Source organism: Geotrypetes seraphini, chromosome 2, assembly GCF_902459505.1.
Source record: "Geotrypetes seraphini chromosome 2, aGeoSer1.1, whole genome shotgun sequence".
Classification (NCBI taxonomy): domain Eukaryota; kingdom Metazoa; phylum Chordata; class Amphibia; order Gymnophiona; family Dermophiidae; genus Geotrypetes; species Geotrypetes seraphini.
This window is the reverse complement of record NC_047085.1, coordinates 64,641,127-64,666,736: the sequence shown is the minus strand read 5'-3', so window position 1 is coordinate 64,666,736 and position 25,610 is coordinate 64,641,127. Positions and strand designations below refer to the sequence as shown.

At 40.1% G+C, this 25,610-nt stretch overlaps 1 protein-coding gene across 8 annotated transcripts in view; it reads right to left on the bottom strand.

The window, feature by feature from the left end:
* UBR5 (ubiquitin protein ligase E3 component n-recognin 5) overlaps positions 1-25,610 on the bottom strand; it is a 1,080,924-nt gene that overhangs the window by 398,406 nt on the left and 656,908 nt on the right. For all 8 annotated transcript variants that reach the window (XM_033933084.1, XM_033933089.1, XM_033933086.1 and 5 more), the window contains one exon: positions 14,885-15,124. In XM_033933084.1, coding sequence (XP_033788975.1) covers positions 14,885-15,124 — 240 coding nt within the window. The remainder of the gene's footprint in view (positions 1-14,884; positions 15,125-25,610) is intronic.

Sequence of the window (25,610 nt, the reverse complement as noted above, 5' to 3'; positions counted from 1 at the left end):
GCGTGGCAAGGGAGAGCATTCTGAACTTCTCCTTGACCAGACACTTGTTGAGGTCCCTGAGATCGAGGATGGGACGAAGGTCTCCTGTCTTCTTGGGAACCAGGAAGTAGTGGGAGTAGAATCCCTGACCCCTTTGGTCCGGAGGCACCTCTTCGATGGCATTGAGAAGAAGGAGGGATTGGACCTCCCTCAGGAGGAGGGGGGTTTGGGAGGAGTGAGAAGCAGACTCTACGGGAGGATTGTCTGGTGGAAGAGTCTGGAAGTTGAGAGAGTAGCCGTGGTGAATGATGTTGAGGACCCATTGGTCTGATGTGATGACCTCCCAACGGCTGAGGAAGATTTGGAGGCGACCTCCGATAGGCTGAGGAAGAGGCAATGATGATGGGAGACTGGCTATGCCCTGGAGGAAAAAGTCAAAAGGGCTGAGATGGTTTTGACGGAGGGAGAGGCTTGGCAGGTTGGTGAGACTGTGAGCGAGCCTGAGATTGATGCTGTTGACGAGGTCGGCGAGGCTGCTGTTGAGGCGGGTTGAGAGGTCTGGCCGAGAACCTGCGCTGGTATGAAGACTGCTGCCTGTAGGTGCGAGCAGGTGGAGTCTTCTTTTTAGGTTTAATCAGAGTGTCCCACCTGGTCTCATGTGCTGAGAGTTTCTGGGTTGTTGAGTCCAGGGACTCTCCGAAGAGTTCATCACCCAGACAAGGTGCGTTAGCCAGGCGGTCCTGGTGGTTAATGTCCAGGTCAGAGACTCTCAGCCATGCCAAACGTCGCATGGCCACCGCCATGGCAGATGCGCGAGAGGTCAGCTCAAATGAGTCGTAGATGGAGCGAACCATGAATTTCCTGAGTTGGAGGAGGCTGGAAATATGTTGCTGGAAAAGAGGGACCTTACATTCAGGAAGGTATTTCTGTAAGGTGAGAGCTGTTGCACCAGATGCTTCATGTAGAAGGAGAAGTGGAAGGTGTAGTTGTTGGCTCTATTGGCTAACATGGCATTTTGGAAAAGGCGCTTACCAAATTTATCCATGGTTTTTCCCTCTCTGCCAGGAGGGGTGGAGGCATATACACTGGAACCCTGAGATTTTTTTCAAAGTAGATTCCACCAGGAGGGACTCGTGGGGCAATTGAGGTTTATCAAACCCTGGGATAGGAATAACCCGGTACAAGCTATCCAATTTACAAGGGGCTCCAGGAACCGTGAGGGGAGCTTCCCAGTTTTTATAGAAAGTTTCCCGTAAGATGTCGTGGACGGGCAACTTCAGAAATTCTTTGGGAGGTTGCTCAAAGTCTAGGGCATCGAGGAAAGCCTGAGACTTTTTAGAGTCGGACTCTAAGGGAATGGAAAGAGCTGCTGACATCTCCTTAAGGAATTTGGAGAAAGAGGATTGCTCTGGTTTGGAGACGGTGTCGGTCATGGAGGGTTCTTCGTCGGTTGACGAAGCGTCCTCCTCGGTACCGTGAGGGGAGTCTTCCCACAAATCTGGGTCCCTAACGTCGGGGTGCATATGTTTGGACATCGGTGTGGAGGGCTCGGCATGGCGGGTCTTTGAAAGAGATTTGCCTGAGCGCACCGAGGCGGTATCGGGTGAGGAAGACCGATGTCGTTCCTGGGACCGGACAGGGTCGGCAGCATCACGGGTATGTACTGTAGGTGTTTCTGCCAAGAGCACCGGCATGGAAGTATTAATCGGTACCGAGGGGGTCGACACCGATGGGACAGTGTGAGGCTCGGACCAGTCCCGTACCGGAAGGTGCGGTGCCAGCAACGCCGGCAACAGTTGTTGGAGCTGTTGCTGCAGCTGCTCCTGTAACTGTGTTTGGAGTATGGCCGCGATGCGGTCGTCCAGGGGAGGCACCAGTACCGCTTTTTTCTTCTTCGGTACCATAGGTGCCGCTCTACGCTCCGGCGATGAGGAGGCCGATGATGAGGCACTCACCGAGATCGGAGCGGAGCGTTTGCGGGGCCGGTGCGGTGCCGGGAGGGCCGGTGTCGCAACCATGGCAGGAGGGCACTCAAGGGAAGTGGGAGGCTTCTTAGCCGGCTTACATGGGCCCAACGACCCCGAGGAAGGGTCCGGTGGTGTTGATGTCGTCGGTGCCGACTTTTATGGTGCCGTCGACGTCGCAGCCGGTTCCATGGCAGATCCGGTACCAAACAAAATATTTTGCTGGATCTGCCGATTTTTCAAAGTACGCTTTTTAAGCGTAGCACAGCGGGTGCAGGTATCAGCCCGATGCTCTGGACCCAAGCACTGGAGGCACCAATTGTGTGGGTCGGTGAGGGAGATCGGGCGTGCACACCGCTGGAACTTCTTAAAACCCGGTTGAGGGGGCATGAATGGAAACACGGCCTCCGCAAAATCGAACCCGGAGGCCTGTATGGTGGCAACAGGCCCCGCCGGGGAGGCCTGAAAAAATAAGGAAAACTCGACGAGTTTTTTTTTTTGAAAACAAAAATAAAGGGAATCCGATAAGAAAAAAGGAAAAAAAGTGAAAAAATACGCGAGCGGGAAGGCAAAAATTAGTTTTTCAACGGCCGTTGAAAACATATGTGTCTTCTTCGCTCCGCGGAAACGAAGAAACTGGGGACCACGCTCTCCTCCGTCGGGCGGGAAGGCACTCGCGCATGCGCGGTGCGGCCAACTAGAACTTTCTAGTTAAAAAGGTCCGTACCGGGGCTCCGTCGGTGACGTCACCCATGCGTTAAGAATATGCTGCCTGCTTGTCCTGGGATAAAATTGGGTATAGGTTTAGGACACATGGGTTGGGAAACAAATACCCACATATTTCTATGACCTCCTCATCCTAACCTACAGTATAATAAGACTGGTCTATTAAAAAGCGTCTTTAAATAGCCAACTCTTTAGGAGACTTGTTTTTCTTTTCTTAGGTTAAGTGGGAGTAAGTTCCAGATTTGGGGAGCTGAAACAGAAAAAATCATGTCTCTCCTAGAGTATATAACTTTTAAAGAAGGGACTGTTAGTAGGGCTTTGTCTTCTGATCTTAAAGATTTTAAGGGGGTGTATGGTATTAAATATCTTTCTAAGAATGCCGGGGCTTTATTTGTGAGTATATTATGAGTAAGTAGTGCCCACTCGAACCAACCTTAAAAATCCTGGGAGTCACGCTGGACAAAAATCTTTCTTTAGAAAATCACACCGACCTCGTCATCAGGAAAAGCTTCTCTGCACTTTGGAAACTTCGCACTATAAAAAAATACTTCAATGACACTTCCTTCCGCCTTCTTGTACAATCCTCTATCCTCAGCATTCTAGATTATTGCAACATCATATACCTTAACGCCACGAAGAAAACAACCAGAAGACTAAAAATAATCCAGAATACCGCCGTGCGCCTCATCTTTGGCCTAAAGAAATGGGAACATGTCACCCCATTCTACCACCAACTCCACTGGCTGCCTTTCGAGTCTAGAGTCCTTTACAAATTCGCATGCTTCTGTTACAGGGCGGTAAATGGTTCCTCACCAAGTTACATCAACCCTCACTTCAACCTCTACCGCACCAACAAGAAATCCCGTCGTATTCAGCTGTTCGCCTTCCCCTCACCCAAACTTTGTCACTTCAAAAGATTCCTTGATAGAACTTTCGCCTTCCAAGCTGCCAAGCTGAACCCATGGCTAGCACAAATGATACTAGAGGCCCCCACTTACCTCGGTTTCAGAAAATCACTTAAAACTTACCTATTCCGCAAACAAGACCCAAACTGTTCCCCCCCCTGACAATATCTCCCCAATCTGGCCCCCTTATGAGGCCTTCCCCCCTTTTTTTCCCCTCTTTCCGCATCCTCTGTCTAGTTCAAATAAAGCTGATAAATAATTGAAACTCTGTTATTCTGTAATTCAAATAACAAATCTGTAATTCTGACAAATAATTGTAAATCTGCCTGTCTAAGCAGACCCTAATGTAACTCAATGTAAACCGCCTTGAACTCGCATGGGTATGGCGGTATATAAAAATAAACTATTATTATTATTATTATTATTATTTTATAAGTAATTCTATGGTTTACTGGTAGCCAGTGTTTTTCCTTTAAAAGTGGTGTTACGTGATCAAATTTTTTCTTTTTCATAATTATTTTTATTGCGGTATTTTGAATGATCTGAATTCTGCGTATTTCTTTTAAAGAGGATCCTTTGTATAGGGCATTGTAATAATCGATTTTTGATATTACCAGTGAGTGTATTAAAATATTTAAAGCTGATTCGTCTAGGAAAGCTGATAATGATCTGATCATTCTCAGCCTATAAAAACAGGCTCTTACTAGTGCGCTAATTTGTTCATGGTAGCTCAATTTTTGATCTAGCATAACTCCCAGAATTTTTACTTTTGTAGCTGCTTTGAGGATGGTTGTATTCATAATAATATTGGTTCCCAGTTCCAGCCTCTCTCTACATGGGAAGAGAATGATTTCTGTTTGGGATGTATTAAGTGCTAGCCTATTGTCCTGTAGCCATCAAGTAATTTTTGAGAGTTTAACATTGATTTCTGTGATGTCTCCACCTACGTTTGTGTCATCAGCGTAAGCAAAGGGTATCAATCCTATTGATTGGCTAAGAGTTAATAAAGGTGCCAGAAATACGTTAAACAGTAGTGGTGATAGGATTGATCCCTGAGGAATACCAAAATTACTTGATTTTATATTTGCTGTAGAGTCATTAAATATTACTTTCGAAGTTCTTTCCTTAAAGTATGACTGAAACCATTGCAAGACGACTTCTGCAATTCCTAAAGATTCTAATTTGCTTAATAATAGGTGGTGATCAACAGTGTCGAATGCTGATGATAAATCTAGAGAAATAAGGAGAACAGACTTATGTTGATCCCAAAAATATAGGATCAAAAATGTCAGTCCTATTAGGGAGTGCTCCGTTGAGTAGTGCTGCCGGAAGCCTGTTTGATGTGGATGCAATGCTCTAGTTTTCTCAAAGAATTCAGACAATTGATTGAAGACTATCTTTTCAGTCATTTTTGCTATAAATGGTATTTTAGCAATAGGACGAAAGTTACATGGGTCATCTAAGTTCCCCTTTGTGTCTTTCAGTATTGGGTAGATAGTGGTGTTTTTCCATCTTTTAGGTATAGTCCCTTTTTCTAGGGAGGTTGATATTAGTTGGTGTATATATTTACCAAATATATTTAAAAAAATTTTCAGAATGTAGGGAGGAAGTAAGTCTTCTTTATTTCCTTTCAAATTTAATGAATCAAGTGAATTTCTCAGATCTCGTATTGAAGTTATGAAAAAGTGGATCTCTAGTAATTATTCTTTTAAAGGGCCCAACAATCACTACGATACTTAGGGATTAACTCCAAGCAAATAGACTTATTGTATATTGCTAATTACCCCCCCCCCCCCTATTGAAGGCGATTTGGCAGGATATGGAGAAGCGGGAACATCTTAATATCTCCTGGCTAGGTTGGGTTCAAACAATTAAGATGGTGGTGCTTCCAAAATTATTGTACCTTTTCTCAGCTCTTCCGATCCCCCTACCTAATAATTTTTTTCTTCACTTGGAGCGGAAGATATTTGCTTATATTTGGCAACATAAGACTCCAAGGGTGGGTATCCCGTGTGATGATGTATCAACCCAGGAAATTAGGGGAAATGGCAGTGCCACATTTTGAAATTACTATCAAGCAGCCCAATTACGATATTTAACTAACTGGAAATGGAACAGGGAAAAAACATGGGTGCACATGGAACATGAGATGCTGGGCATGACTCCGTTATGGGTGATACCCTGGCTCCAATATCTCAGCTCTCTACTATAGCTAAGACATCTAACCCTGTAATACGACATACCCTTGGTTTGTGGACCCAGGTGTGTAGGAGATGTTGTGGAGATAAGATCTATTTTATGGGGACAGCTATCATACATAAGCCTAATTTTGTTCCAGATGCAGTTGATGTGGCCTTCCATCTGTGGGGAAATCAAGGCCTCATAACATTAGGCCAATTATTGGAAGATGGGAAAATTGTCCCCTTTGAAGTACTGAGAGAAGAATATGGCATTGCATCAAATGATTTATTGTATTATAGACAAACAGACAGTTTTATTAGAAAAGTGGATCTTAGAGAACTAGTCATTGTTCAACAGTCGGAATTAGGGAAGGCTATGATAAAAGAGAGTGGGAAAGGAAGTATCACTAGGATTATATAATGCATAATTGGAGCATCTTCACCACCCTTGAAATATAGATGTTGTTGGGAAAAAAGTCATAAGTAAATCTTATACTGATAAAGAATGGTTCAAAATATTGCTTTCTCTTTTATATGGCACTATAGCTAGTAATATGATAGAGAATGGATATAAGATATTTTTTTTTGCTAGAATTATACACCAGTACGATTGCGAGCTATGTACGGGAATGGATCGGATAAATGTTGGAGAGGATGTGCAAAAGTAGGTACTTTTGAACATATTTGGTGGTACTGTATTAAAGCACAGACTTATTGGGATTAAGTAATTTCCTTTATTGAGACAGTGTTAAGTATTTCGATTCCTAAGACCATGGAGTGCTGTCTATTGAGTAAGGGGCCAGAGGCCCTGCCTTTGAAACATCAGAAATGGGTACATTTGATAATGACAGCAGGCCTACTTGTCCTGGCATCTGCCTGGAAACAATAAGATCTACCAGAACTACGAGTATTATTGGCTAAATTTCAATATATATAACAAATGTCTAAACTAATTGCTCTCCGGAGAAATCAAATACATAATTATAATATCATTTGGAGTGCATATGAAACTTGGATTAATTCCCAAAAGGATAGTCCCATCGATTTTTGATATATAATCCTTCTCCGACATCTTATGAATCTCCTGCATACATCCTTCCACCGGGGTGGGTGAGGGGAAAGCAGGGTGGGAAGAGAGGGTTGCGATATATTAGACATCATAGATAATTTGAAACTTTCAGTTATTTATTATGGAAAATATATACAATGAATTAACATATTGTTTTGTATATGACTGTATAAGTCAGATGTTTTTAATTGCATCAAATTTTCAATAAAATTTAAATAAAGAAAAATGAAGAAAAATAGCCCAGGAAAAGTACAGGAACCCTCAGAAAATGGCGATTTGGGGATTTTAGAGGTGGGGAGGGATAGGGCATACAGGGAAACCATCCAAAAACCCCTTTTGAAGACCCCCCCAAAATCACCGATTCAGGCTATCAGCCTCTTACTCACTGTCTGATAGAATCTGCAGGCAAAGCTAAACACAGCACACAGGGAGATCCTGAACATCAGGGAACTGGAAATTCGGATTTCAAGTCTTCTGACTGCCCAACCGGCCAAACCACCATGGCCGGAGACCTCCGCCACCCGAGAACACGCTGCGCAGACGTCTGGTGGAGGAAAACACTCTGGCTCCTATCTCGGTCGCACTTCTACAGAATAGCTCAGCCTATAATACCCTACCTACTAGTGGGTGAACCTTAGGTGAGCAAGCTCCAGAGGGAACAGTCTCTGTGCTCCGATCTGATCTGCAGACTGACCAGGGTACTTACTGCTGAGCAGGGAAACCCCAAGAAGCAGACATTCTCCAACAGTCTGTGATCTCCTGCTGCAAGGTTGTCCCCTCAGGGAACCTTCACAGAAAGAGGACGAAAACGCAACCAAAAAGTACCAAACTTACTGAAAAAAACGCAAAAAGAAACATGAGCAGAAAAGATAAGCTCCTACAGCCTGGCCTGTAGGAATTTAGAGTGGAGTCCAGAGAGCATGCTCAGTAGTAAGCTGTGAGTAAACTGCTTTGGTTATTAAAGCGGGATATCAAGCCTAAATAAACTTGAAACTTAAAGCTTCAAGTGTTTGAGGCTTCTTACAGCACCCCCCTCGTATGTTGAAATAGTCAAACCAATACAAAGCTTTCCAGCAATCATCCTACGTGAATGGTGTCAAGAGCGTTTTGGCTTCCTAGACCATGGGATCATTTACCAAGGGCTGCTGAGCAGGGATAGTGTGCATCTATCAAAGAAGGGAAGAAGTGTCTTCGCCAGCAGGCTGGCTAATCTACTAAAGAGGGCTTTAACCTAGAAGTGATGGGGCAGGGTGATCAAAGCTCCCAGATGAGTATAAGCCCTCAGGGTAAGTAAATTACTGAATACCTCTACATGGATGGGAAAAGGGGACAATGTCTGGAAGGCAGTATTCAGTACTCCCCCCAAATTTGCAGGGGTTTCGTTCCAGGAACACCCGCAAATTTCAAAAAACCGCGAACGCAGCTTAGGAGTGGATCGGAGGCAGGAGAGGGCAGCTGGGGTGCCGGTGGGTGCTGAAAATCGGGTGCTAGATCATTCTTAGTATTTTATGACCGCCTCTTCCGGGAACTAAAGTCAGGCTACACACCAATCAGGAACTGCTTTGACACGCTATCTGGCGCATCAATACAGCTCCTTATTGGTGTAGCCTGACTTTAGTACCAGGAAGAGGCGGTCCGAAAATACTACAAAAGTCCGCGATTCATGAACTAATGAGGGTATACTGTATACTAATGCTCAAAGTATTGGAAACAAGATTCTGGATCTTGAAGCTGTGATGGAAGAAGAGAAGTTCGATATAGTGGTGTTCACGGAGAACCATGACTGGGATGTAGTTATACCGGGCTATAATCTATTCAGGAAAGACAAAGGAGGGGGGGTGGCGTTATATGTTAAAGATCATATTACAGCCACACAATTTCAGATCTGCAGGGCATGGAAGAGGCACTGTGGATCAATTTGGGAACAGGGAATGGTGAATATATTTACATTGATTTAATAGCAGATATTCAGAATATATCTAAAAAAGGGGAAGTCTTACTAAAAGCTGATTTTAACATGCCAAATTTTGATTGGGGTATCCCTACTGTGGGGTCTTCTAGAAGTAGAGAGATCCTGGATTCTCTACAAGGAGAACTGTTCTAGCAGGTGGTAATGGAACCCAAGCGGGATGGGGTCATACTGGACTTAGGGCTTACAAATAGAGAAAGTGTTTCTGATGTTACAGTGGATGATCATCTGGCATCAAATGATCACTGCATGGTATGGTTTAATATTAAGATGGGTATAGAGAAGGTTCATTCAAAAGCAAAGGTTCTAGATTTTTTAAAAACTAACTTTGTTCGGATGGGGTTTACGCCAAGGAATTATTGTGTGGATGGAAACATCTGGAAGGAGTGGAAATGCAATGGGCAAAAATGAAAGCAGCGATTGTAAGGGTGACAAGCCTTTTTGTTAGGCAAGTAAGTAAAAGTAAGAGGAAAAGAAGGCTGCTTTGGTTCTCAAAAGTAGTAGCTGAGAAGGTAAGGAATAAGAGGTTAGCTTTCATAAACTACAAAAGATTGCAGAAAGAGGAAGACAGGCAAAAATATCTGGAAACATTAAGAGAGGCTGGTCGTGTAGTCAGGAAAGCAAAGATGCAAATGGAAGAAAAAAATAGCTGACACGGTAAAACAGGGAGACAAGACTATTTTTAGATATATTAGTGATAGGAAGAAGAGCAAAAGTGGCACTGTGATACATAAAGGTGAAGGGGAAAGATTTAGGAAAGGATCCAAAAAGAATCAGACGAAGGAACCTGCATGGATAACCAGTGAAGTAAAGAAAGTGATAGGAGACAAGAAAAAATCATTTCGGAAGTGGAAAAAAGACAAAATCGAAGGAAATTGGAGAGAGCACAGGCAGCATCAAAAAGAATGTCACCGAGTAGTCAGGAAAGCCAAGAAAGAGTATGAGGAGAGACTGGCCAAGGAAGCAAGAAATTTCAAACCATTTTTCCAATATGTGAAAGGGAAACAGCCAGTGAGGGAGGAGGTAGGACCCCTGGATGAGGGTGACCAGAAGGGAGTGGTGAAAGAGGAAAAAGAGGTGGCTGGTAGGCTAAACAAGTTCTTCTCGTCGGTCTTTACAATAGAAGACACATCCAGTGTGCCAGAACCGGAAAAAATCTTCAGGGGAGATCAAGAGGGGAAATTATCATGCATGGAGGTAAGCCTCGAAGACGTTCTCAGGCAGATAGATAGATTAAAAACTGACAAAGCTCCGGGCCCAGACGGGATCCACCTGAGAATACTGAAAGAGCTCATAGATGAAACAGCAGAGTTACTGCGGCATATTTGCAACCTGTCCTTGAGAACAGGGGTAATCCCGGAGGACTGGAAGATAGCGAATGTTACACCGATCTTCAAAAAAGGATCGAGAGGCGACCCGGGAAACTACAGACCGGTGAGCTTAACCTCTATTCCGGGGAAGATGGCCGAATCACTGATCAGGGAAGGTATCAATGAGCATGTAGAAAAAAAATAATCTGATGAGATCAAGCCAGCATGGTTTCTGTAAAGGCCGATCATGCCAGACGAATCTACTGCATTTCTTTGAGGGGACAAGTAAACAATTGGACCAAGGTGACCCCGTAGACATCGTATATCTAGATTTCCAAAAAGCCTTCGACAAGGTGCCCCATGAACGCCTACTGAAGAAACTGTGGAGTCACGGGGTGGAAGGGGACGTGCACAGATGGATCAAAAATTGGCTGGCGGACAGGAAGCAGAGGGTAGGAGTAAAGGGGCACTACTCTGACTGGATAGGGGTCACAAGTGGTGTTCCGCAAGGGTCAGTGCTGGGACCACTGCTGTTCAATATATTTATTAATGATCTAGAAACGGGGACGAAGTGCGAAGTTATCAAGTTCGCGGATGACACAAAACTCTCCAGCAGGGTCAGAACTGTTGAGGAATGCAAAGAACTGCAGAGCGACCTGAACAAACTGAGTGAGTGGGCAAAAAAATGGAAGATGAGCTTCAATGTGGAGAAATGTAAGGTCTTGCACATAGGGAAGGGGAACTCCATGTACAGCTATACAATGGGAGGGAGGGTACTCGGGGAAGGCAGCCAAGAAAAAGATCTGGGGGTATTGGTGGATAACACAATGAAGCCGGCGGCGCAATGTGCAGCGGCCTCAAAAAAAGTGAGTAGAATGTTGGGCATTATCAAAAAAGGTATCACTACCAGAACGAAGGAAGTTATCCTGCCACTGTATCGAGCAATGGTGCGCCCACATCTGGAATACTGCGTCCAATACTGGTCGCCATACCTCAAGAAGGACATGGCAATACTCGAGAGGGTCCAGAGGAGAGCAACGAGGATGATAAAGGGTATGGAGAACCTTTCATATGCTGAACGGTTAGACAGGCTGGGGCTCTTTACCCTGGAAACGCGGAAACTGAGAGGGGACATGATACAGACTTATAAAATCATGAAAGGCATAGAGAAGGTGGAGAGGGGCAGATTCTTTAGACTAGCAGGGACAACTAAAACAAGAGGTCATTCAGAAAAACTGAGAGGAGACAGATTCATAACGAATGCAAGGAAGTTCTTCTTCACTCAGCGGGTGGTAGACACCTGGAACGCGCTTCCCGGAGAGGTGATAAGACAGAGTACAATTCTGGGGTTCAAAAAGGGACTGGATGACTTCCTGGAAGAGAAGGGGATAACAGGGTACAGATAGAGGTTTACCTTACAGGACATTGAGCGAATAGGGTATGGACATTTTAGGTTAGGTAGGGAACACTTTCAGGTCATGGACCTGGAGGGCCGCCGCGGGAGCGGACTGCCGGGCACCATGGACCCCTGGTCTGACCCGGCAGAGGCAATGCTTATGTTCTTATGTAGAAGCTGATAAGGAAAAGGCCGAATTTCTTAACAAAAATTTTTGTTCTGTGTTCACATCTGATGCGCCGGGAGAGGGATCGCAGAAGACAAAAGTGAATAGGGATGGATGAGTAATAGATCCTGATCAATTTTCTGAGGGTTGTGTTTGTGAGGAGCTAGCTAAAATAAAGGTTGACAAAGCGGTGAGGCCGGATGGTGTACATCCGAGGGTGCTGAAGGAACTTAGGGAAGTTCTGATAGCTCCGCCGACTGACCTTTTCAATGAGTCTCAAGTCGGGAGTACTACTGGGAGACTGAAGGACGGATGTGGTCCCTCTCCACAAAATGGAAGTAAGGAATAAGTAGGGAATTACAGGCTGGTAAGTCTGACTTTTGTGGTAAGCAAATTAATGAAAATGCTTTTAAAACACAGAATGGTCAAGTTTCTGGAATCCTCTGAATTACAGGACTAGAGGCAACATGGATTCACTAGAGGTAGGTCATGTCAGAGAAACCTAATCAATTTCTTTGACTGGGTGACCAGAGAACTGGATAGAGGATGTGCGCTAGATGTGGTGTATTTAGATTTTAGCAAAGCCTTTGATAGTGTGGCACATGAAGAAAGACCTGACAAAGCTTGAAGAATGGTCTGAAATTTGGCAGCTAAAATTTAATGCTAAGAAATGCAAGGTCATGCATTTGGGCTGCAAAAACCAGAGCAACGGTACAGTTTAGGGGGTGAAGAACTTATGTGCACGAAGGAAGAGCGGGACTTGGTTGTGATTGTATGTGATGATCTTAAGGTGGCCAAACAAGTTGAAAAAGTGAGGGCGAAAGCTACAAGGATGCTAGGTTACATAGGGAGAGGTATGGCCAGTAGAAAAAAGGAGGTATTGATACCCCTGTACAAGACTTTAGTGAGACCTCATTTAGAATATTGTGTACAATTCTGGAGGCCGCACCTTCAAAAAGATATAAAAAGGATGAAGTAGGTCCAGAGGAAGGCTACTAAAATGGTGTGTGGTTTTTATCATAAGGCGTATGGGGACAGACTTAAAGATCTCAATGGTATACTCTGGAGGAAAAGCGGGAAAAGGGAGATATGATAGAGATGTTTAAATACCTACATAATGTAAATGAGCATGAGTCAAGTCTCTTTCATTTGAAAGAAAACTGCAATGAGAAGGCATAGGATGAAATTAAGAGTTTATAGGCTCTGCAGTAATCTAAGGAAATACAGTACTCCCCCGATATTCTCAGGGGTTATGTTCTTGGGGTGACCGCGAATGTTAAAAAACTGTGAATATTGGAAAAGTACTGTAATCGGCACTCTCCCTCCTCCTCCTCCTCTCTTGCTCCGGCTCCGCCCACTTTGTTTGGGGGTTTTCTAGAGCTCAGCACCCTCTGCCTTCGCCCCAAGCTACACTGCTTACATGGTCACGGTTGCCTTAGTCGGCAGCACCACGCATGAGCAGGAGACAGCTGTTACTATGGAGTCCAGGAGCTGCACTGTAGCCGTAACCGCGAGGGTTTACTGTAGTTGCTGTGAAAGTGTTGGTTAGCAACATGAGCCCCTCCCAGTGATGCCATAAGACCCAAGCCGGGCCAAGTCCCCCAGAGGAGGAAGGACAAGTACAACATCAATCTCTCACCCCCTGCCTTCACCCACGGCCCGAGCTGCACTGTGCTTACCTGGTCGCGGTTGCTTTAGTTGGTGGCACCACGGATGAGCAGGGAGACAGCTGCAAATGCAAAACCTGGAATCTGCACGTGGGGACCGCGAAGGAAGGGAGAATGCAACAGAGTGCGGAGAGGGGCTGGGTTGCTTCTACAGAACAATTACAAAGGGAGGAGGGTTTTAAAGAAAAGAAAAATACCCTGTAAATTACTGAGTTTGTGAATTCAGAACAGCAAATTCGAGAGGGTTTATTGTATTTTTTTTTTTTTTTACAGAAAGGGTGGTAGGTGCGTGGAACAGTCTCCCGGTAGAGGTGGTGGAGACAGAGACTGTATCTGAATTCAAGAAAGCCTGGGATAGGCACATGGGATCTCTTAGAGAAAGGAAGAGATAATGGTTACTGTGGATTGGCAGACTGGATGGGCCATTTGGCCTTTATCTGCTTTCATGTTTCTATGTTTCTAAAATCTCAACTCTGTGGAAAATTGAAAACTGATCGTCCCGCGAGCTGAAGTTGTGAGGGAAAGCATCACTATATGCTTAGTATGGGTGGTAGTATACTTTTTGACTAACTGTACCAGGTTCCATGGATGACGTCACTCACATATGAGAATATGCTGCCTGCTTGTCATGGAATAAATCAGTGGCACTTTCCTCTTTGGAAATCTCTGCTGATTCATTGTTTGAAACCCATAGAGAATAATTCTCTGAAACAAAATCTGAGCCTAAGTAGTGTGTGCCTGGTTACTAATGCAAGATCTCAGCAAGAGTACCCTTGTCTGTTGGTGTCTAAATGCCAATGTAGAGCAAAGAAGCTTTCTTCCTCAATGCACTCTGTATCAACAAAGAGCAGATAGCAATGACCCCAAGGCACTTGGAACACCTTAGCATTAGTGAACAACTTCCAGTCAGGCATGAATTTTTAAGATCAGTATGACATCTGGCTTGTTGTCAATATCGCTGTTATCATTGAATTGAGCCAGATATCTGGTAAAGCACTCCTCACTTCTACTGTCCAGTTCATCTCTAAAAATAATGCCAAAAGAAATGAAATTGAGACATTCTCCTGGGTCACTTGAGGCCTAACCATGGATTCTCTTTGAGACTCATGACCCATTCCAACATCAAGGAAGTTCAGCATTCTTTACTTTAGGGGTGCTTGGCAAATATAGTAGCTACCAAGAACTGCATGCTCTCAAAGTTAAATACAATATATATGTTATATAAATTCATAAGAAGAATATAAAATATGGTTTATATAAAGTACATTATAGAGAATTCAAGTGTATTGTTAAGACAATTGTATGGAAAATTTACAAAACTTGTTGATATATGAAAAAATCAATAAAAAACTTAAAACAAAGTCAAATACCAATACCAATATTTATGCTAGTGTACTCTGATATTGTCATAAGATTGTATTTATTCCGTTAATTCATTTCATACTAAAATTATTTTTTTAACCATACATGTCTTATCTAGATAGGAAAATTACATAAAACAGAAAAATATTATATTAAAAAATATATATTTATGATTAACAAGAATATATTACCTGCTTGACTGATCAGATGATGGTCTTGGTGGAAGAGGTTCCACAGAGAACAATTCTTCACTGCCTTGCATTGCATCTATACTAGTGCTAGCCAGAGTGAACGGTGCTGTAGGACGTGCAATACCCATTCTGACAGGGACAATCAAAGACTCGGCTACATTACACAACTCCTCCACAGCATAAGGAAGTAAAGCTTGAAATACTCGCTTACATTTGCCTATTGGTTGTGGAATAAAGTTACTGAAAAAAAATTGAGACACGTCAAACATTAAACTTTCAAGATATTTCTATATAATTAATCTTAGCTCATCTAAAGGCAGAAATTATTCCAAAATGTGATTTCAAAAACAAATTAATTTATTGCAAAGGTAGACATCCATAGGATAAAAAAAAAGCAAAAGCAAACTGAATAAAAATTTATACACAATATAAAATAGGACTTTAAAATGGGATATTATAAAGCATTTATCAGTTTTATACACTATGAATATCAGACAATATATGGATTACTACTACAACTATTTCTAGAGTGCTAGTAAAGTGCATCAAGCAAAGAACTTGCCCCACAACACAGAAGAAAATATCTGGATGAATCACTGTTCATATTTTTGTCTTTCTAGTCATTTCTAAATCTTTGATAAAATGATAACACGTTCTTTGCTATTTCAGTTGCTCAAATTGACATTTTATTTTCCTTTTTTTTTTTTCAAATCCTTTATTCGTTTTCAATCTTACATCAAGTGCACAAACAATAAAACAATACAATTAAACACATCACTTGACAATCTTTCTGATTTATCTTACAATACATAAAATTACCACCCTCCCCTCCCATCATTCTTCTATTATTTCTCCAATAAGAAAAATGTAAAATATACCTCCCCCTCCCCCCAATCATTAGACGGTGTATATCACAATAGAAAATGGTGTTTACTCATTACAATAAGAAGTTAATGGCTCCCAAATTTTATTAAATTTCTTATAGCTTCCTTGTTGTATAGCTATTGCTCTTTCCATTTTATATATGTGACATAATGAGTTCCACCAGAAATTGTAATTAAGTCTACTGTAATTTTTCCAATTACTTTTGATATGCTGTATGGCGACTCCTGTCATTATCAATAAAAGTTTATTGTTCTGTGATAATATTTGGCTCTTTTTTCCTCATAGACATACCAAATAGTACTGTATCATAAGATAATGCCACATGCTTTTCCAATAAACAATTTACTTGATCCCAAATTGAGTTTCAAAAGGCTAAGATAAAGGGCCAATAAAACAAAAGATGATCTAAAGTCCCTACTTCAAGATTACAGTGCCAACATCTATTAGACTTTGAACTATTTAACTTTTGTAGTCTAACTGGGGTCCAAAACGCTCTATGCAGAAGAAAAAACCAAGTTTGTCTCATAGATGCAGACACTGTACATCTCATCCTCCAAGACCAAATTTGTGGCCATTGAGATGCTGAAATTTGATGCTTAATCTCAATGCTCCAAATATCTCTAAGACCATTTTTGGGTTTCTTTTTAACATATTCACTTATAATTTTATATCACTGTGCGGCCTAGTGTCCCAGAAAGTCCGCCTGAAAGCATAGAAATTCCAGACTACATTGCATATTCAGATTTTTCCATTCAGGGAACCCTACCTGAATGGCCTGCTTCAGTTGCAGCCACCTAAAACTTTGTGATTTATTAAGACCATATTTATGCTGCATCTGTGAAAAATCAAGCAGTTTACCATTTAAAATAACATCATTTAAAGTCCTTATACCTGCAATCATCCAATGCTTCCAGATGATCTTAAATCCGCCAATTTGAATCTTGGGGTTTAGCCATATGGTTTGATTTGTTGATTTACTAATAGGAATATTTGTTAGGTTGCTGACAAATCGTAATGTTTTCCATGTGTCCATTAAAATTCTGTTATCTTTATACAGTCTAGGCATCTTGATACTAAGGACATGACAAAGATGTAAAGGAAACATGATTTGCCATTCCAGATACAACCAATCCGGGGTGTAATCAATGAGCTCAGGTAGGATACAATACATACCTTGGCGTAAAATATAGGCTTGATGGTACCTATAAAAGTTTGGAAAATTTACCCCGCCCTCCTTAATTGGTTTTTGTAAAGATACTAGAGCGATCCTAGGAGTTTTACCTAGCTAAACAAATTTTGTAAGAATAGAATTCAATTTTTTATAAAAAGACCCCTGAAAAAAAACTGGTATCATTCCCATTGGATAACAAACTACAGGCAATATCATCATTTTAACAGTTTGAACTCTCCCCCACCAAGATAAATGCAAAGGATTCCACTGCTCACACATTTCTGTTATCTTTTTTAATATAAAGTTTTCATTCTCTTTCACTGTATCTTCTAGTGTGTTTTTAATCCAAATACCTAAATATTTTAGTCCATCTTCCTTCCATACAAATGAGAATGTATCAAACAAACTCCTTGTACAATGTACATTAAGTGGAAGAATTTCAGATTTACTCCAATTTATCTTATATCCTGAGAATTTTCCAAATTTTTCTATCAATTCCAACAAACATGGAATGGTTATTCTTGGATTTCTCAAATGAAATAATATATCATCTGTATATGCAGAGACTTTATATTCCCAATCTTTACGGGGAATACCCTGTATCCCCTTTGCTTGTTGAATAGCTAATAATAAGGGTTCTAAAACAATATCAAAGAGCAAATAAGATAGTGGACAACCCTGTCTTACTCCCCTATGCAAATTAAAACGTTCTGATAAGTTATTATTAATATATAATCTTGCCATAAGGGAGCTATACAAAGTTTGAATCATTTGTATAAATCCCAAACCTATACCAAACCATTCCAATGCCTGATACATGAATGTCCATTCCACTCTATCAAAAGCTTTCTCTGCATCCAGATACCATAAAAGCTGGATCATTCATGTCTTTTGTTAAATTTAATGTGTGAAAAGCCAATCTGGTATTATTAGATGAATGTCTGTTCGCAACAAATCCAGTTTGAAGCACATCAATGATAAAAGGGAGAGCCTTAGCCAACCGCATTGCCAATGCTTTAGCTAATAATTTTCCATCCACATTAATTAAAGAAATAGGCCTGTAATTTGAAACCAAAGTAGGATCTTTATTTGGCTTTGGCAAAACAATAGTCAAGGATTCTGCCATAGTACCTGAAATGCAACCTTTATTTAGTTGAGACTGATATAAATTTAATAAATGGGGTAATAGAGCAGTTTGAAATGATTTATAAAATTCCACTGTAAAACCATCCCCACCTGGAGCGGATCCAACTCTAAGAGACTTCAATGCTGTTTCTAATTCTTTTAATGATATAGGCTCTTCTAAACTTTTTTTTATGTGATCAGGAACTTTCGGGCCATCAATAAGCTTTAAAAATTCTAAACCATCTTGAGTTTTATCAGTATAAGACTCGGAAGAATACAGGTCATTATAAAAATGTATTTAAAAATAATTCTTATCCGAGTGTGTGTATTTCCTTTTTCATCCTTTATTGCTATAATTTTTGGTTTTCTTTTCTTTGCTTTAAGGTAGTTTGCCAGTAATCTTCCCGCCCTATTTGAACTTCCATAATACATGGTTTGCTAAGAAAATAAATCTTTCCTTACTAGTTTTGAAGATAATTCATTATATTTACCCTTTGCTTTTAAAAGAGCCTGTAAAGTGTCTTGTTCCCATTTATCTACTAATTTAGATTCCAAATGTTTAATTTCTTCTTCCAAATTAGAAAATTGTTTTCCAAGTTGTTTTTTAATATATGCAGAATATGAAATAATATTACCTCTTTGCTAATTTCTTCTGATGTATTTATTTGAAAAAATTCAATTATCTTCAATTTAAACTTCTCAAGGAAGATTGAATCCGCAACCAATGTATTATCAAACCTCCATATTGATCTATTTTTATCCTTATCTTCAAGTTTAAAATCAATCCACATCCCTCTATGATCAGATAAAATAATTGGATCAATGGAAGCTTGTGTCACTTGTTGTACCAGTGAATTTGATACAAAAATATAATCAATTCTTGAAAATGATTTATGAACTTGTGAACAAAAAGAAAATTCCTGATCATTGAAATGAAGTGTTCGCCATATATCTTTTAAATCAGTGTTCTTCAACCTTTTTACACCCGTGGACTGGCAGAAATAAAAGAATTATTTTGTGGACCGGCAAACTACTAGGACTAAAATTTAAAAACCCTGTTTACGCCCCATCTCCGTGAGCTCGGTCCCCGCAAACCATCTGATCCCATCTGCACAAGCCGCAATTATGATTTTATATTGAACGTATTTTATTAAAGTATAAAAAGAAACAATATTCTGAACAATTGTGATTTTATAAATACAAATATACAGAGCACGGACCAGCAAAACCCCTGTCTGCCCTCCCCTTCACATATATCCCCTCTACTATCAAGAAAACTGAACAAGCCAAGTTATTATAGAATGCTACATAGAAATATCATGCTACATAGAAATATCATGCAGTCCCCAGTTATGTCTCTAGCAGGATATATATTTCAAATCTGATATATTCTAATGACAAAATAGAAATAAAATTATTTTTTTCTACCTTTTGTTGTCTCTGGTTTCTGCTTTCATCTTCTTTTCACTCTTTTCCTTCCAGCATCTGCCCGTTCCATCCAATGTCTGCCCTCTCCCCCTTCCATATGTATCTGACTTCTTTCTATGTCCCTCTTCCCTGTCCGTCCAGCCTGTTCCTCCTCTCTCCTTTTTACATCATTCATTCCAGCTTCACTGCCTTCTTCATTTTTATCTCTCCTACACCAGATCTAGCATCTTTATCCCTCTCTCATTTCTCTGCTGACCCCCTTTCCAGCATCAATGTCTCTCTACTTTCTCATTCCTCTCTCTCCCCTTTCCCTCATCTGATCTCTCCATTCCACCCTGACCCCCTTCCCTTCCTGTAATCTCCTGCCAGCTGTTTCCTTCCTTTTTTTCTTTCTCCCTTCACTCCTTCCTTTTTTTCCTTCTCCCTTCCCTCCTCCCTCTATCCAACATTAACTCTCTTCCCATCCCTTTCCCTCCTCCCCTCCCAGCAGCATCTCTCCTTCTTCTCCCTTCCATCCTCCCTCTATCCAACATTAACTCTCTTCCCATCCCTTTCCCTCCTCCCCTTCCAGCAGCATCTCCCCTTCTTCTCCCTTCCCTCTTCCTTCTATCCAACATTAACTCTCTTCCCATCCCTTTCCCTCCTCCCCTTCCAGCATCTCTCCTTCTTCTCCCTTCCCTCCTCCCTCTATCCAACATTAACTCTCTTCTCTTCCCATCCCTTTCCCTCCTCCCCTCCCAGCAACATCTCTCCTTCTAACTCTCTCCAAGTCCAGTAACAGCTCTCCCTTTATCCAGCAGCTTCCCTGCCTCCTACAGTGGCTTCCTCCCCTTCCAGCAGCTCTCAGTACTTGCCTGCAGGAAGTTGCCGGTAAATCACTGCCCTGGCAAGTAGGAGAGCTGGTGGGAGGGGAGACAGCCACTGTGAAGGCTCCCCAGGATCTTGCTCGCACACGCTGACCATCTCCCTCCACCTGCACCTGAATCTGCAGCTCTCTCCGCGGCCCTCTTCAGCAACTCGGCAGGGGTGGTGATCAAGGCAGGCTGCCAAGGTCGGGACCTTCACTCTCTGAGTCCCGCCTATTTTGTTTCAACTTCCTGTTTCCGAACAGGCGAGACTCAGAGAGGGAAGGCCCCGACGTCGGCAGCCTATCTTAATCGCCTGAGGCTGGGAGGAACATAAATGAGCAGGAACCGCAGTCGGCAGGAAACTTGCGTTAAATTTAATAAAGAATATTCTGATGCTTACACAACAACCTTTGGAATACCTCAAGGCTCTATTTTGTCACCCCTTTTATTTAATATCTATCTAGCACCATTATTAAATCTATGCCAGTCTGTTGGTTTCACTGCTTATTCATACGCAGACGACATTCAATTAATACACCCTATTAATCCCGAAAATCAAGAAGGACATTAAATCTTTAAATTCAAAACTCGATCTTGTTCAAAATTGGCTTAATAACAATAAATTAGCATTAAATATAAACAAAACAAAAGCTATGATCTTTAATTGGAAAAGAGACATCATATTAAATTCGCCTTTTCTACTTAATAATAAGCCAATTGAAATTGTTCCTAAAATGAAAATCTTAGGAGTTATAATTGACGAAAAACTAGAATTTAAAGATCATATTAACAACATAGTTAAAGTCTGTTTCTATAAATTACGTTTGATTAGATCTATATCCAAATTCCTTGAATCCAAATCCCGCAATATCCTAATTCATTCTCTTGTAATAGCAAAATTAGACTATTGTAACTCTTTGCTACTTAATATTACTCAAAAAGAAAAACGACAACTTCAAATCGTCCAAAATACTGCTATTAAATTAATCCATGACGTCAAAAAATTTGATCATGTAACTCCTCTCTTCATCGAATCACATTGGCTCCCTATTTGCCAGCGCATAGAATTTAAGGTTTTGTTACTTATATTTAAAAATCTGATATTCAATCAACCCCAATGTAAAATGTTGATTCCTTATAGTTCCACACGCACACTTAGATCTTCTTCCCAAAACTTACTAGTTGTTCCTTCTTTAAAAATAATAGGCACTCGACGATTAGATATGTTCTCTGTAGTTGGCCCCCAATGGTGGAATTCATTGCCCCAATACATAAAAATTGAAAAAGACATTTTATCTTTTAAGAAATCCCTAAAAACATTCCTTTTTAAACAGGCTTTTAATATCTAAAATTTATTTTATTTTTAATTGTGCTTTTAAAATTCCCTTATTGCCTAATGTTCTTTCCTTTAAATGTATTTCCCAATATAACAGATGTAACTTTTACCCCCCTTCCCTCCCAATTGTTGTTGGTCATGTTGGATTTCTATTGTTTATATATACTGTATGTGTTTTACTTAATTGTATTTTTTACTATGTACATCGCTTTGTATAAAGATATAGCGATTCATCAAATAATTAATAAACCTTGAAACCTTGACTTGATCTCGCCGGCCCTGTGCGGACCGGCTGAAATTTTCTGCGGACCGACACCGATCCGTGGACCGGCGGTTGAAGAACTGTGTTTTAAATCACAAGATTGTGCCAAATTATTTAACCCTAATGATTTTATATTTTTACTTGGTTTTTTATCTATAAAAGGATCCATTATAGCATTAAAATCTCCAGCTACAACTAAATTAGAAGCAGCTAGTGGGAGTAATAATTGTTGTATGTTCTTAAAAAATTCAATTTGATTCGAATTAGGGGCATAAACATTAAATAAAGCCAAGGTATTATTTCCCATACTCATTTCTACATTAACCCACCTTCCTAAGGGATCAAAATCTATCATTTGAAAAGAAGCTGAACATTTTTTATTTATTAAGATGGCAAGCCCTGCTTTTTTCCCAACTGCAGGGGCAAAAAAACAATGTTTCACCCAATCCCCTTCGAGTTTCTTTGATTCTACAGCCAAAAGATGCGTCTCTTGTATATAATATATGTCAGCCCTTTGTTTTTTCAAGAATGCAAGCATATTTTTTTTTTCTTTTTACTGGGTGATTGAGGCCAATAACATTAAGAGAAAAGAGTTTAATCTCCATTATATAAATTAATTATAATAAAACTCTTCTATTTATCATAGAATAAAATAAATATTAAAATATGAATATACACCATTTTCCAAATTGTTTCATCTTGCATAATACCCCTCATCAATTCATTCCCATCTCTTTTATTATCACCCTTCCCTCCTTTACCCTCCCTAAATAATGACATTGAAGACTTGGAACCGCACATATAAGATAAGGCAAATCAAGATAAATCCCCAACAGACCACAAAAATAAATCATTTATATATTAAAATAATCAATTTTATATTAATCTTATCAAGTTTCAAGTTTAATATTTTTCTTGATTGATCGCTTAATCGAATTCTAAGCAATGAACAGATTAAAATACAATTTTATTCATAATATAATATGAAATCACAAACAATAAACCCTTGACATCTACTATCATTTTATTTTCACTCAATATCTCCTAAATAAAATAAGATCAGCCCCTAGGAACTGTCTCAAAATAACTATTCAATTATAACCAATTTAATGCTGAAATATATTACTTTAGTAGTTTTAGTAAGTAAAATGTTATTATATATAATTTTGTTTCCATAAATATTATTCATTTTGTAATTGATCTAATGAATTCATTTATCCTATTTTATCATAAATATATAATTCAAAAGTTGATCCATCTCACTCAAGAGAACAAAATAAATTAATATGAGTTGAATACCCCTAGGTATAAAATACTTAATAAAATAAATCCTTTCATATGAAAAATTTCATTCAAGATCCTTTCCATGTAAACAGTGAACCTAAAGTTAATATAAGCAAATAAACAAGTATGCAAACTCTATCTTTTGTCATTGCATATATTTTTAAAAACTGTCATCCTTCTGCAGACATAAAATACTCAGTCAAGAGATCATAGTTCAGAATATTCTATTTTTGCAGAGAATCTTCCAAATCCAGCTGTATATTCTTGTGAAATATATCCAGTTACAAAGTTCTGCGTTGTAAAGTCTTCTCCTGACAATTCTACAATCCCATAGACTTACGTCTTCATTTTGACAGGAACTTCTCTCTCTTTGCTTTCAAATGCTCAGATACAATTTCTATGATTACTCATATGATCAGTCTACACTGAACATAATTTACTTTGAAGATAAAATGAACTGTTTGGCACAGTAAGCCTATCCCCGAGTGCTGTACGTGTCCTCATAGCTGCAGGAGGAAAGCGAAATCCATACGGTGAATTCCTCCAATAGAATCTTTAGTGATCATGTTAGCATTGCTTCTTCAAAATTATATTTTATTTAAAATCTTCCAAAGCCAGATACCTTCCTTCCATAGAATTTCAATCAAAATATCCGTAGTTCATATCATATTCAGCCTGACCACGTAAATCCAATCATACTATACTTGCATTTTGTTCCATTCCTCACTTTAAGCATTTTAAACAACAGCGTCCGGTGACAGAAATCTTCAGGTTCACATTCTATAGCCAACATTCTTTAAACTGTTATGAATCAAGTATATTTATAAATGAACTGTCATTATATATTATAGTACTCAAGAATCAAAATAAAACAAAAATTAAAATAAACTATGTCAATGAGCATATTTTTACAAATTCATTGGCTGTTCCCGTTGATTCAGATACACTCTTAGATTTTCAGGATCATCAAAGCTAAAAGATTTATTATCCACAGTTACCTTCATAATAGCAGGATAAATTAAGCCATATTTTGCTCCAATTTCTCTTAGATACGGTATTAAACCCAGAAATTGTTTCCTCTTTTCTGCAGTAGATTTTGCGAAGTCCGGCACTATGTGGATTCTTACATCTTGACAGTGCAAATTCTGATTTTCTTTTGCCAGACGTATAATCTCTAGTGCATGCTGATGTCGTAAAAGTTTAAAGATTAGCGGGCGGGGACCAACAAATTTATCCAGTCTTTTCATTGGCACCCTGTGCGCACGCTCAATTTCTACCAGAAACTTGGTTTTTATGGGCAGGACTTTCGGAAGAAAATTTTCCAAACAGGAAATCAGATTCCCCTTCTCTACCCTTTCCTTATAAAATTCTTAAGCGTATTTTTTTTTCTGAACAAAAAAATTATTTCCACAGCTTTCTAGTGAAGACTATAAATCTTTAGTGCACAAGCATGGATTTCTCACTTCTGTTTTCTTTTAGCTGCTATCCTTTCAGCAAGGCCTGTGGCTTTTTCACACATTTTCTTTTCTTCTTTGTCTTTGCCAAAATGTTATTTTATTCTTTTTCTTACCTACTTAAGTTTTATTGTCTCTGCTAAATGTAATCATAATCCATGTTTCTGCTGAACTTAGGGCTCCTTTTATCAAGGTGCGCTACGGGGGTTAACATGTCGGACATTTCATCATGCGCTAACCCCCGCTGCAAGCCAAAAACCTAATGCCTCATCAATGGAGGCATTAGCGACTAGCGTGGCAGGTGGTTGAACGCGCGGTATTCCGTGCGTTAACCGCCTACCGCACCTTGATAAAAGGAGCTCTTAGTCCTCACCCTACCGGGAAATGGGATGTCGAGAAGGCTTTTTCCTCTGAAGAAATGTTTTCTTCTTTTGATTTTACTAACTATGTCAGAGAAAAAGGCCTATTGCTTTAATTTATGCCTGCTAAAGATTAAGTAGTTAATGAGGTTATGAGTGCTGAGATATTAAGAAGGAAGCTTAGTTTAACTCTTGTGTTAGGAATCAGAAATTTCTGGAATAAGAAAAACTTTGAAAAAAAAAATAAACAAATACTAAAAATCCAAGATGGCAACCACCAAATTTGTGACAAAAACAGCCTATGAAAGCTCAACAGAAACATAAAGAAATGTCAAAAAGGGGGTTTTAGAGGAGGTGGAAACCTGATTCTATCTCCAGAAACCCTTGAATCTGACTTTTTCTGACCCCTCCACCCCTTGATTTTCCCCACAGGGAATAATGGGGATAATCACTGTGATTTCTGGTGCCTGTCAGCTTGCAGCAGCCTGCCTGCTGGGAAACGATTTCTGCCTCAGAAAATGCCAATAAAAAGTCTGCCATTGGACATCATCTGGCTGCCAGTCGGGCAGACTCC